This window comes from Schistocerca piceifrons, chromosome 1, assembly GCF_021461385.2.
Source record: "Schistocerca piceifrons isolate TAMUIC-IGC-003096 chromosome 1, iqSchPice1.1, whole genome shotgun sequence".
NCBI lineage: Eukaryota > Metazoa > Arthropoda > Insecta > Orthoptera > Acrididae > Schistocerca > Schistocerca piceifrons.
Window position 1 is genome coordinate 388,106,899 of NC_060138.1, and position 14,850 is coordinate 388,121,748.

General features: G+C 43.5%; 1 protein-coding gene across 1 annotated transcript; it reads right to left on the reverse strand.

Moving 5' to 3' along the window:
* Positions 1 to 1,165: 1,165 nt before the first annotated feature.
* LOC124800870 (hydroxysteroid dehydrogenase-like protein 2) lies at positions 1,166 to 14,644 on the reverse strand. Its single transcript, XM_047263029.1, has 2 exons — positions 14,593 to 14,644; positions 1,166 to 2,040 (listed from the first exon to the last, which is right to left on the reverse strand). Exon 2 carries the CDS (start codon positions 2,034 to 2,036, stop codon positions 1,641 to 1,643), a length of 396 nt encoding a protein of 131 aa, XP_047118985.1. The 5' UTR covers positions 2,037 to 2,040; positions 14,593 to 14,644; the 3' UTR covers positions 1,166 to 1,640.
* Between the last annotated feature and the right edge of the window lie 206 nt (positions 14,645 to 14,850).

A 14,850-nucleotide genomic window follows, 5' to 3' on the forward strand; every position in this document is an offset into this window, starting at 1 on the left:
ACCAGGGGCAGGCGCTGCAAGAGAGGGGTTGTGAATCACGACGAGGTTTACTGTTAAATTTCCTAGAGCGCACGTTCCTCGAACAGCCAACAAATACGTTGCCTCCTCCTACATGTATCTCACGAAAAGACCCTCAATATAAAATAATAAAGATTCGAGCCCACACAGAGGCTTAGCACCAATCATTCTTCCAGCGAACCACACGAGAATGGAAAAGAAAAGGGGGAAAGTGACAGTGGCACAAAAAGTATCCTCCGCCATACGCCGCAGGGTGCCTTGTTGAGTATAAATGTAAACGTAGAATGCGTTTATGATGGACTGATGATGAATGATGGATTATAATGGATTATTTGCTATGTTGTTATGATCCGTTTCTGTATTTCGCTTACCTCTCAGGAGTACGGATAAGTGAGCTGATGAGTGAGGTTATCCCATATACTTTTAATCAGCGAAATTTCGTAAGTCAAGTATGTTGAGACATTTTCCACATTATACGTAAAATCTGAGGCGGTTTGTCGGTGATGTCGACCGAGTGATTAATTTAGTTCCAATAATTAGACTAAGATGATGTGCCGGTGTTCTCGTAAAGAAATTAATGAGGCATCATGTGTTTTGGAAGACGCTCATAATTTCCCTTTGGGTTCCGTCGCTTTTAAAGAACTGATGACAGTGAATCGAGATCAAGTGGAGGTATTTACCTAGTACTAGACGCATCCTGACGTATGCTGCTCTTTTATTTGCTTGAAGCATGCTCTTGATGAGCTGGTGCACATCTGAGTCGTTGAGCGGCGAAATACTTAGACGCTGCGTTTATTACAAGCGCCGAGTTTCTTTGTCGTCAGTTCACAATTCGAACAACTCCTAGTGTATGTGTGTAGCAGCTGAGATGAATATCCGTCTGCTGGTGTCCCACATACTGCGTTTGTGTTCGACTGGTGGGAGTGCGCAGCATCCGACGGCTGGGCTGTGACCTTCGGACCCTTCACTTTCACTTTCACACGGCCAGGAAACCCGCCGGGCAGCCAGTTGAGGTCTCACTTTCTCTTTCTGTCTACTCGTCATCCCGAAGGCCGTTTACTGGAGGTGAGGAGTTCAAGTGGAAAATACAATTCGGCAGACACTATATTTTTGTATAAAAATGTATTTCAAATTATAAAAAAGCAGTACATATTTTTTAAATGACGATGAAATCTTCGCCGAGATGTGCATTTTGAAACAGAGAATTGTGCTTATGAACTAGCTTCTACTAAAAATTTCCCCGGTGATTTTGTATCCAGATGCTTGTAAAATACTGGAAGACTGACAAATTATGTTTTTCTTTGAATTTCTACAGCATTGTTTCAGTCGTATTTGTCGCCTGTGTACGGATTTTGAAAGGGGATACCTGGAAATATGACAAAGGGGAGTGAGTCCTGTAAATCAGCAGTGAGATTCATTTTAGGGTAAATGAAATCGTGGTGTATGGTTGAAGAGTAGTTCTCGATTCTAAGGAGATTCACACAACGTCTTCGTGTCCACTCACAGCATACAATGTTTTTTGGTGAAAACGTGCAGGGTCCTTTATGCATTTTCTCTCGACAGTCTGGTGAGATACCGAAGTACTAATAAATAAAGAACAGTATGTTCTCTGACGAAGAAGCTTATTGCTTGCCAATTTGATCGACCTGCGCCTGCAAGTTATTGACTACCTCTGGGGGCACGTGTGCTCCCAGGATCTCGAAGAGGTTGATGCGCTGATCGCCGGGGATGTGCTCGTAGGCTGCCAGCTCGATACCTTCTTGTACTTTCTGTATAGTGGCGTCCTTGGGGATGAGGTAGGTGTCCTGTGCCTGGCGGATGGCCTCGTTGGTAAATACGGAGCCTTCCCTGCCCTGCGCACTCGACCCGTCGGGGGCCCCCTGCAGCTGCTGCTGTTGCTGGGGCTGCTGCTGCGGCTGTTGCTGCGGCGACGGCTGGCGGTACTGCTGCGGCGGGTGCTGCGGCGAGCCGCACGCGGCGGCGGCCAGCAGCAGCGCCAGAGCTAACATCGCCTTCATCGTTCTGCAAATAACAACACGTTTCTATACGAACCAGTCGCATTACTGCGGCTTCTAAGATACTCGTACAACTAATGAACAGAGTCGGGTTGACGGAGGAGATAGAGAAGATCCAAAGAAGAGCGGCGCGTTTCGTCACAGGATTATTTGGTAAGCGTGATAGCGTTACGGAGATGTTTAGCTAACTCCAGCGGCAGACTCTGCAAGAGAGCGGCTCTGCATCGCGGTGTAGCTTGCTGTCCAGGTTTCGAGAGGGTGCGTTTTTGGGTGCGGTATCGAATATATTGCTTCCCCCTGCTTATACCTCCCGAGGAGAGCACGAGTGTAAAATTAGAGAGATTCGAGCGCGCACGGAGGCTTTCCGGCAGTCGCTCTTCCCGCGAACCATACGTGAACGGAACCGGAAAGGGAGGTAATGACAGTGGCACGTAAAGTGCCCTCCGCCACACACCGTCGGGTGGCTTGCGGAGTATAAATGTAGATGTAGATGTAGTGTACACTGAGGTGACAAAGGTCGTGGGGTAGCGATATGCACATATACAGATGATGGTAGTATCGCGTACACGAGGTATAAAGTCAGTACATTGGCGGATTTGTCATTTGTTCCCAGACGATTCATGTGAAAAGGTTTTCGACATGATTATGGGGCCGGCCGGGGTGCCCGAGCGGTTCTAGGCGCTACAGTCTGGAACCGCGCGATCGCTACGGTCGCAGGTTCGAATCCTGCCTCGGGCATGGATGTGTGTGATGTCCGTAGGTTAGTTAGGTTTAAGTAGTTCTAAGTTCTAGGGGCTGATGACCTCAGAAGTTAAGTGCCATAGTGCTCAGAGCCATTTGAGCCAACCATGATTATGGCCGCACGACAGGAATTAACAGACTTTGAACGCGGAATGATAGTTTCTACCAGACGCAGAGACCATTTCATTCGAAAATCGTTAGGGAATTCAGTATTTCGTGGTTCACAGTGTCAAGAGTTTGCCGAGAATACCCAATTTCAGGCATTACCTCTCACCACAGACAACGCAGTGGCCGATGGTCTTCACTTAACGGCCGAGATCAGCGGGGTTTGCCCAGAGTTGTTAGTGCTAACAGACAAGCAACACTCCGTGAAATAACCGCCGAACTTCATGTGCGACGTACCACGAACGTATCCGTTAGGACAGTGCGGCGAAATGTGACGTTAATGGACCATGTCACCGGGCGATCGATGCGAGTGCCTTTGCTAACAGCACGACATCGCCTCTGGCGCCTTTCCTGAACTAGTGATCTTGTCGGTTGGCCTCTAGACGACTGCAGAACCGTGGCCCGGTCAGAGGGTCCCGACTTCAGCTGGTTGAGTCCGAGTGTGGCGCAAACCCCACGTAGCCATGAATCCAAGTTGTTAAAGAGGCACTGTGCAAGCTGGCGGTGGCTCCATAATAGTGTAGACTATGATATTCTTCACGGGTTTGCAGCCGGCTCATGTCGTCGTCCAGAGGAAGACATGCTCCGGCTGCAAACTCGTGAAGAATATCAAAGTTATTAGGCCGGGAAAGTCTACGAAATCACATGGTGCAGACTATGTTTACATGGAATGGACTGGGCGCGCTGGTCCAACTGAATCTATCATTGACTGAAAATGATTATCTTCGGCTACTTGGGGACCATCCGCAGCCATTCATGAACTTCTTGATCGCAAGCAACGATGGAATTGGTTTGGATGACAATGCGCCAAGTCACTGGGCCACAACTGTTCGCGTTTTGTTTAAAGAGCATTCTGGACAGTTCGAGAGAATGATTTGGCCACCCATCGAAAATTTTGCGACATAATCGAGAAAGTTCGTGCACAAAATCCTGCACCGACAATACTTTCGCAATTATGGTCGGCATAGAGGCAGCATGGCTGAGCATTTTTGCAGGGAACTTCTGACGACTTTTTTTAGTCCATTCCATGCCGTGTTGCTGCACTGAGACGGGCAAAAGGAGATCTGACACGCTATTAAGAGGTATCCCAGGACTTTTGTCATTCCTGTGTACAACATGGGCAACAGCAGAACTCTCTGAATGTGCTGTCACACTATCACGCGTATGGCTCTTGGTGCTTAGGAAGCAGTTTAATAAAAACATAAGAGTACAGGCTTTGGCGATCATTGTCGGTAAAGTTAAGAGCTGATGGGTTCTGGTACTGCACAATTTTTGCAAGAATCTTCTGATACAGCTTTTTTGCTGGAGCCTTCTTCCGGGAACTCGCTGCGTATTAAATCGCACTGTCAAAGTTTCCGAACTTAAGAAAAGTATTCCCTGCGTTTAACGCCGTAACTGATATGTACTGGTATCTAAATCACAGAAATGCCATTGAATAGCCTATCATGAATGTTTACCGTGATAAAAATGGGAAACGTTTTCTTAAATTTGCGAAATTTTAACAGTCGATCTTACAACGAGGACGCGCCTAGCGTGATCACCGATTTCGCCCAGATTTACTCTGGACGAACATATCGATTTTCAACATCTTAGTTTCATAATATAGCGATTTCGCCCAGATTTACTCTGGACGAACATATCGATTTTCAACATCTTAGTTTCATAATATAGCGGCCCACGCTTTGCTCACTGATCGGTCTAGTTTCCACGTGACATAGTTTGAACTCCACCTTTGCAAAGATATGCTGGCAAACTTCCGCATTGCTGAGTCTCGTTATTATGTCCACTTCCTCATATGTCACATGTTGAGCACTTCCAGAGTAGGTCTACAAGGGTACTGACAGGTTAAATACATTTTGTCATCTTATATCATGCGAGAGTAAGGATTTATCTTAACTGTAACTAGAGATAATCACCGAGACTTATGCAAATGTGCTCACTATTTCTAAAGAAATTGGGAAGCACCTTAACTGTTTTCACGCCTCTGTGATGAAAGCATATCGCGGGTTGACTAATTGAAGAAAATCCCTATTGATGGCAGAGGCGAACGTCAACAAAAATGCATGCGTGGGAGAGCTCAACGTCCGAGTTAGGCGCACCCAGATTGGTTTCTGCTAAAACGTATGACGGTGTATTGCTCTGGAGTAGTAATAAAGTCTTTATTCGTCATCAAAAATCACATTCAGTCATGAGTACACAGTGAGAAGGCAGCCATTAGATCTTTAGATGCCATTCCACGTTTCACCTGAAACTATTGAAAACGTTGGAAGAAGTCAATAATCAATACACTAGACTCGTTTCTGAAAGAAGCGGAGTATTCGGGTTTAGCTTTGCCGTGGTTCCCCTAAAACATTTCAGGGAAATTGTGGGATAGTTTTCACAGCCGACGCCACCTTCCTCACAACCGGATTAGCGCCCCATCAAATGACCTCGACACGCCAAACCGCAACTTTTCTTCCTCCTCTCCTTTCTACTTGTTGTTGTTGTTGTTGCTGTTGTTGATGATGTTTTTATTCTCCTTCTGGTACTGCTACTTCCAATTAGAAATCTAAATCTGGTTTTAAAAACCGGGATTTGAAATCCCCTCCACTTCTTTCGCCTGTGACGGGGGAGTAAAGCCAAATTACCTTCTGGTGCTTGTTCTCTAGGAACTCAGTGTGCAGTGAGTGCACAAACAGGCAAAGAAATACAGGTCTCAATTGCTGATTCTCGCTAGTCTACACTGATGGGAGCAACTTTCGTCGGAGTCGTTTTGACCACAAGGGAAGAAGATGTGAAGGCGTATAGTTCCTGAAGACTGTACTGCACTCTTAACAAGGCTTGAATCTACTGCCTCTCCGCATTGTGTCTTGTAGTGCAGGCCTGTGGTGTTCCTGATGATAATTCACTAGTCGGATGGAAATAGTAAGGTCGTGAGCTACTTGGTGATATTCAAGGGAAATACGTTTTCTCTTCCTCTTATTAACAACGTAAAAAAAGCAGTGTTTGCATTCAACATGGGCATCCACATTAAATAAATATACCTGAAGGAAAACTCATATTTCGTAAAGGTAGACTGCTAATACGACGAAGGAAGAAATCCTTCCCATTGTGGCGATCAAACGATCGCTCTCAGCCAGCAATGTTCATTTAAACGCGTACATTGCGGGGTTGTAGTGTCACTAGTAGCTTCAACTGGTCTTGCGGAAAACATTCGTCCCTTGTTAGGTTAAGGGTACACATTAGCTCTCCAGCAAAACGCGCGAAAAGGATTATAGGCTCTGTTGACACATTGTTAGTAATAGTTGCACTGTGCTGATGCTGACAAGGATGTACCTCTTATACCTGAGAAACAATACGAGTTGCACAAAAGTCATTATTCAACTTGTAATTTTTGTTCACGAGGATTTTTTCTAAAACTTCAGTGAAGAAAAGATCTTAAAAGATTTGAATTATTATAGACGCCCACCGTATTCGACTTTGCTGACCTCTTGTCATGAGGTGGCGTTAACTGAGATAACAACTGCGTAGTTCGGTAGCCTAACATACCGTGCCATGAAAGCTCACATGCTGTGATAACATGCTCGTAGTTTTATCGCCTACATTAGTCTGAAAAATGCAAGAGACGTGGCGCTGAATAGTTGTAGATCATCAAACTGTGCGCGAGTGTCCTGAGTTAAATCCAAAACATCTCTACAGTTATTACTATTATTATTACTATTATCACTATTAGTGGAAGCCGCAGCGGCGGTAGTGGAAGTGCTGCCAGTATTAACTGTATTAATTCATAGTCGGCATTATTTACTTACATTATTACTAAGGACTCCCAAATAATTTTAACACTATTTGTCGTATCAAAATTGTTATTTATTAGATACATAATAAGATACTGTGTGTGTGAAACCCCAGTCCGATGTAAGAGATGGCTCGATGCAACTGAGCGGTTCAGTTTAAATAAATAAATACTTTATAAAAATCCTTTCAATGTATTGCATACTACTGAAATGTGCAAATACTGACTTTTTCTCTCCGTGGAATGTTTGGAAGACGCATGTTTCATTATGTACCATAGACGGTTATTTGTTGACAATGAAAGAAATTTATCACTCAGTCGACCATGATTAAAGACTTTGTTATTGCAGAAATGTGGTGATAATCAATGAAACAAGCGTCAGGACCTGGCCACCTCCTACCGGCTGGTTGCGTGCTGCTTCGCAGAACTCAGCTACAGTGAAAGTAGCGCTGCAGGGAGTGGGCAGCATAATTACCGTTGCATAATCACTTCCAGATGCACCGCCCATTCTGTCTCAGGTTTTTACTTCCTGCTGAACATGTGCATTGCAACACAAACACGCACGCCAGTCGAATGAAAGCCCGTAGTAGCAGAGGAACGTTATCGTCAGCGACAATAATTTCAACGGCCGATACGATAGCAATAGAAGTTTTCTAGTTAAAGTGTCTTTTAGTGAGTTTTCAAAAATGTCCATTCTTTGTCACTGTGTTTTCTCTTAAATATGAGACTCAAGTCCGTCATCCGCTGAAGTTCGCTCTCGAATATTAACCTGGGTGAAACAGTCGTTGTGCGACCACGAAAGAGATGAGGGATGAATCGGAAAAGGCAAGGATACGTAGTGGGGATATGAATGGTAATGCCGGTAATACTAGTGTCTCCTCGCTTGCGACATGCCTAAAATGAGAAAACTCTTCATTTATTTACACATACGCCAATGTTTTTAAGGGTTTGAATGTTGCGAGATATAGATTACTAATGGAGCCTTTTTTGTTTCGTAAGTTAAAGGTTCTTATAGTAATGACGTCATCTTTCATTAAATAACGGAGCCATTACACTGATCAACGAGAAATTATAAGCACCTACCTAATAGACGGTATGTCCACCTGACGCCACGCTCAATCACATCCCAGATGTGTTCGATCTGGTTCAGATCTGGCGAGTTGTGGGGACAGCAGACCAACTGGAATTTGTCACTGTGTTCCTCTAACCACTCCATCACACTCCTTACCTTGTGACGTGGCGCATTATCTTGTTGAAAAATGCCACTGCTGTCGGGAAACATGATCGTCATTAGGGGGCGTAAGTTGCCCGCAACCAGTATACTATACTCCCTGACCGTCGTGGTGCCTTGCACGAACTCCACCGCACCCATGGATGCCCACGTATATGTTCCCCAGAGCTTAATGCAGCCGCCACCTGCTTGTCTCCGCTCCGCAGTACAGGTATCAAGGAGCTGTTCTCCCGGAAGACGACGGATTCACTCCCTCCCATCGGCATGATGAAGAAGGTAACGGTATTCATCACACCATGCAATGCTCTGCCACTGCGCCATCGTCTAATGCCGATGGTCAAGTGCCCATTTCAGTCTGCCAATTTCAGTCGTAGTTGCCGATGTAGTGGTGTTAACAGTGGCAAATGCGTGAGTCGTCGGCTGCGGAGGCCCATCGTTAGGAGTGTTCGGTGCACTGTACGTTCAGACACACTGGTCTGCCCAGCCTATGACGTCGAACATCTATAATGAGGGGTGGTCGCCCAACCACACGACTTGGCACACACAATGAGGTCACTTTAAAACCTACACTCATGCCTGAGACTGACGTGAACCGTGTCTAATCCGCCTTCACAAGTCAGCATTCTAAGTGCGAAGTTCTTGGTCTTACCAAGCCGTACGCTGTATGTCTGTGCGACTTTTGGCGGTACGCCCCTGCAAACACAACAGCATATGGCTACGATCTGGCATTGTTTTGGAACTTTATTGATTGCGTGGTCTGTCATCTCCGATTACAGACAGTAGGCTAAGTGAGAGAGAATAATTTTGCAGTGACTCCGATTGTAATTCCATAAATTCTGTCGAATCAGAGACACTTTTCTATGAAATCCTCCTGCACCTTAAATAAACTAGGAAACTTAAGATGTCCCTGTGTATGGATTATGTTGGCGGTACGCCCACGTGAAATACAGTACCCAGTGACAATGATGTTCAATGTAACATTAAGGTCTGACATAACAGTGAACTCAAACAACATCTGTTGTAAGCTTTTCCTGAACATACACCTAATCTTTTAATTCCACTGTACTTCTTCGGGTGCTGGTTGATACTACTACTGTTAGGATTCAGCAATGCACACCGAGCCAATGCGCGGAAAGACACCGAGAAGATATTAATGACGATTCAGTTAGTGGTAAACATAGAATTTTTCAATCTGTTAGTACTACACTTCTGGAAAAGAGAGTATCAAAGCAAAATCAATTACATATCTTTATGAATTATGGGGTGCCTGACCACTCGCCTATATGGTGTTTCAACAGAGTTGTAAAATTGCCGTAGGCTGCCAAAAGTGAGCGTAGACTGCGGTAGTTTTCCTAGTGCCTATGGTCAGTTAAGATCAGAAACTGCGTTACCTGTTCGTTAGGTGTGTTGCACATCCAATATGACGTTACCTAATTTTGATCCTTTTGTGTGCGTATGCGGTCAGTGTCTTGCTACATTTCCCCAGAAGCCGGAAACGGTGAACCGTCTACTAACTAAGAGAGGATATATGAAGAGCTGCGTAACCTACAGAACAGTTTTGTTCTGCGTAGTTATCCTCCTGTATGTAACGTAAAAATAAACATTATGTATAGCAGAATTTGTATTTAATTCAGGTTTTATTCGAAAATTATGGATTTGTGACGTCAAACAGTGGGATGTAGTAAAAGTAAGAAAAAATACAGATTTATCATATATCATTAGAAAATGCAATTTTCTCGGAAAAAGATACAAAATTAAAAACCGCGAAACAAAAATATATCGAAAATAGCTTCAATGCTTTGTCGAGCTTATGTAAAACATATTTCCAGTATTCATGAACAACTCTCGCACTTATCAAAGGCCGGCCGGAGTGGCCGAGCGGTTCTAGGCGCTACAGTCCGGAGTCGCGCGACCGCTACGGTCGCAGGTCCGAATCCTGCCCCGGGCATGGATGTGTGTGATGTTCTTAGGTTAGACAGGTTTAAGTAGTTCTAAGTTCTAGGGGACTGATGACCATAGCAGTTAAGTCCCATAGTGCTCAGAGCCATTTGAACCATTTTGAACTTATCAAAAATACAGGAAACTCTTGCCTTTGATCATGATGATGAACGTTCAGATGAGTACAAAAAACAACAATAATTTTATAGGTTTTTATATTTGTGCAGATGAACTGTAGTTGCATCAAAGGTAATTGCTTTGATTACATAAAAGTACAGAATTTACGCGACAAACTAATTTTTAGTACTTATATAATGCAATTTATATTTTATGAGGATTTAGAATACACAGTGGGCTAGCACTGACCGATGTGCAGTTCTAATCATGTGCAAAGCAAACAAATAAACAAATGAGCGAAGGAAGAACAAAGAGAAGTCGTAGGCGCGCAGTTTCTCTCTCACGCTTTCATTTATACGTATTTCTTACCAATGCTGTCAATACTACCGGCATTCCTATCATTTACTGCGTCATTTACGTATTGAAGCAGTATGACCGAACTATACTTTTGGTAGAGTGTAACTCTATGTTTGAGCTATACCAGCGGTGAAGAAAGGGATTATTTCTGTTCGCTCAATACTGATTTCTCTCTCTCTTTCTCTCTCTCTCTCTCTCGCTGCACAGTACCGCGGGTAATCAATAGAAGATACTGTTCGTCGACTCATAGCATCTGAAACCTGGCGCTTTGAAATCTCATGTAACGGTATTTGGATATATTTGAAAATATTGTCATTGCTGTGTCCTGTGCTCAATCATTATTCGTTTTCTAGGAAAATATAGTAATCAAACCATAAAGAGAAAAAGAATATGTGGTCAGATATAGTGACTTCAATAAAAAGATAATATAACCTGGAAGAAAGAAAAGGGAAAAGAAAGGGGGAAGAAAAGTCCATGTTGAGCATGTGTCGACCTTCTTTTAGTCAAATATTCTCTAAGAGACTGTTGACTCAATTTAATCGTTTATAGATTTCTTTCGTATTTCGAAACAACATAATTAACATATAATTTAATGAAGAAGAGTGACATTCTCAGGAAAGGTTGCAAGTTAGTCAAGAATTGTCATTGCAGATTTGATTAAAAAGATTAAAACACTTCATAAGACTTTCAGTTGACCGGTAGCGTAGAGGCCTTTGTTTCTCTTACTTATCTAATGATAAGATTCGTTGATCGCATCACCATCCCCGGTGAAAGTGCAGAAAACTTATAGGACCGGGGGTTGGAATGAACAGTTCGATGTGTACAGGATATGGATTGAAGCTAAACCGAAGAGAGGCGAAAGCAATGAAGAGTATCAGAAATAAAATTAACTTTAAATGTAACATCGAAATTGATGACGACGAAGTAGATGGAGTGAAAAAATTCTGCTACCCAGGAAGCACACACTGACGCATTATATTATGTGCTGACTCGGCGACCAGCTATGCTGCAGCGCTTGGGCTAGCCCCTATGTGTGCTACCATAATGGTTCAAGTTTCACTTCCATAAATGTAGGTCTCATACATAATACACTGTTATATGTTTGAGTGAAAGTAATGAGAGGGCAGCGAATCGTTTCGTTTTATACCCTTACAATCCAAATAGGTAATCACAGAAACTTAAGGCTGCATGCAGGTGATAACTGCATAGTCACATATTACGAAAATATATCAAGAACCTCTGAAACAACATTTTAGTAAGTACCTACCAGATATTGTACCCTTGGCGAAACAAACTGACCTACTATGGAGGATTGATGGGGTTTAAATTATTTAATCGTCATAGAAAAAGAGGAAGTTGACGAACTGGCTTGGTATTGGAGAAAAACGAGGTGCAAGTTACCATCCATCAATCCTGATTTCTGATTTTCTTAAATCATTTCATGTGAAAGTCGTGATCATTCCTTCAAGAAACCCACAGGCAATTCCTGCCAAACATACTATCTTGATGTTGAAAGGGGATAAACTTCTGCCTTCCTTCGTCTCCCTTTCCAGACGACGCAACGAGCGAAGTAGTGCAGCAAATAAGCCACTGGACTCGTATTCGAGGGAAGCGGGGTTCCAGTTTCTGTCCACGAGTCATGCTGTAGATTTTTCGTGGGTTACCTTAATCGTTTGAGACGAATACCGGGACGATTCCTTTCTAAAAAAAACCCGTAGAGTTCATTACACCTTGTTGACCAACCCAAACTTCCGCTCGTCGTCGAAGGAACGTAAAACCATAACTATTATCCCGTTTGTCCATTACTTTCCACCAGCAGTGCTTAGACGTGTGTCGTTTACAGTAATGCTATGATTCTTTTTTTTGGGGGGGGTGGGGGTGGAGAAGGGGGCTCCGGATTACTTACTTTAGCTTTGGCTATTGCCCCTGTGAGGAAACGAAAGTACGCCAGACGACGAACGTGCTTCTCAATTGAGACATTATACGAGGATTACCGCAATAAAACGCTTTCGTCCAGCAGTTTTCATACTACGCTTCTTGAACTTTCACATTAAATGAAAGAAAAGTGAAGAGTTCTTCTGCTGACACATGTGCTGATTTGAACACATTCATCTGTAACGAAGGGAAGTCCGAAGAACCAAATTAAACTTGCGGCTGGAAACTTATAATATTGCCTCCTCTTTTTCATCCCTAACAAGCGTACGTATCCTCGAAAGCCCACATGGTTTCTTTACATCATTTTAGATATATGAAATACTCTGTTGACCCACGTCCATACCGAGCTGGTAGACATCCACTAGGCTGATCCCCAATTACTTATGTATCGAATGCTTTCTTCAATAATGAGTATTGTGGTCAGCGCATGTACTTCGTTTTTATCATCCCTGCGCGGGTACCAGGAATTCCTAAATGCTTCTCTGAATGCTGGCAACTACAAACTCATACTACATTCAATAAAATTTATTTGGCATCAATTTTTTCTGAACCTATCTTTGCAAACATATTGTGCGAAAAAAGATTCAGGCACACATTTCTGTGTAAAAATGTGAATAGTGCACGTGAAGTTTCATTGACATTTATTAATCGAAATACAAGCTTGACTGAGGGTGCTGTTTTCTCAAACAGTACGAATCTACTCCAGATTGTATTCATTGACAGCTGATTCGCTTGCTCATTTTGGTTGGGTGAGTCTACTTTTCCTGTAAGTTACCTAGACTGTTCTAGTATTATTCCACACATCATACTGTAAAGGAATACAGTTGCCAACACTGCTCACAGTCTGGTCGGACTGTAGACAGTGCGCATGTATAACAGTCGCTCACAACAGCTGATGAAGACAGCTTCATCAGTCAGTGAAATATTGTGCAAGACAGTAGTATTTTCAGTCCAGGGACAAGCGCGGAAAAACGTCATTTACCATCAGATAGGGAAACATCTTGTCCTCGTCGTCGTTTTCAGTTCTAAGACCGGTTTGATGCAGCTCTGCCCGCTAGTCTACCCTGTGCGAACCTCTTACCTCCCCCTCAGTATTGCAACCTACGTCCATTTAAACCTACTTACTGAAGCTATTTTTACCACAGTTCAATTCATAACCACTAAGGAGTAATCCGATTTACCATATAATCGTCGGCATTCTTCTCTGGCACCACGTTTCAAAAGATCCTATTCTTCTCTTATTGGAATTGTTTATCGTCCACGTTTCACTTCTTTGCATGGCTACACTCCAGGCAAATATCTTCGGAAACGGTTTTCGGACATTTAAATTTGTATTTGATGTTAACTTATTCTTCTTTACCAGATTCGCTTTTCTTCTTACAGCCACTTTGCAATTAATACCGCTTCAACGTCAGCTGTCGTAATTTATTATGCTGCCCAAAAAACCTTACTCATCTACTACCTTTAGTGTCTCATTTCCTTACCTAGTCCTTTCCGCATCCCTCGATTTCACTCGATTACACTGCATTACTCTTGTTTTAGTTTCGTTAACCTCAGAATAAAAGGGGTAAAGTGTTACATTGTTACTAAACCATCGTAAATTTTACTACTGCGTATTTTATTCAAAGGAAGTAATAATTTGCGCTAGTTAATTACAATGCTAAGGTCGCCAGTCGCAGGTCACATACAAAATTAGTATAAAATGTCTTGTTTTAGAGTCTATACTGACAAACCAGATTGGAGGGAACTGCGAATTGATACCAAGTGCAGTCGTAAATTTTACGACGCTTTAGTAATCTAAACTTGATATTCATTTTATAGTCTCTGTTCAAGAAACATGACACATATGAAATCATAAATTCACAGCTGTCTGGAAGACTTGTACGGCAGAAATTTTTTGAACTGATTTAGGACATTCGTCTTCAACAACAAGAATACAACTAAGTCACAGGTGGATCAAATCTGTATTATACGTACAAACGACCTTATCAATAACTCATACAGCATCGAAGCTACAGGTGACAACTACTGCGATGAAACATTTGAAAAGTTGATTGAACTAGTCATATTGTTACTATAATTGCAGTTTTAAATGTAGAACTTACTTATATACAAACAAACATTGAACTGTAATACCAGTTGATGCGTAACATCTACCAAGACAAAATGGAAATGTTTTTCCATCCTTATCACTTCGCCGTGTAAAGGACTGAATCTGCAGTAGCACTGAGAGTGACAGCTCCCACTGTGGTACGCTAGTTAGACGCAGAGAGTGGGCGGCGGCCGCCGTCCGGCAAGCTCACCTGCTTGGTGTCTGCGCCGACGGAGCAGCCAGAGGCGCGGCGAGTGAGGGAGTACTCGAGCTGAGTGCGCGGGCGCGCCGGCCGCGGCTCTTATAAAGCACGGCGCCGCTGACCCCGATCCCGGGAAAAAGCGCCTCTCCGGCTGCCGGCTGCCGGCTGGCGCTTCACTTTCTCTCCCGCCGCCCGCCGTGGCCCGCGACACCCCTTGCTGGCTGCATCACCGCTCCTCCGGGTCTCGCGACCGACCACACCGTCTCT

Excerpts from the sequence above, each read along its gene's own strand:
- LOC124800870 (XM_047263029.1), bottom strand. The coding sequence starts at position 2,036 with ATGAAGGCGATGTTAGCTCTGGCGCTGCTGCTGGCCGCCGCCGCGTGC.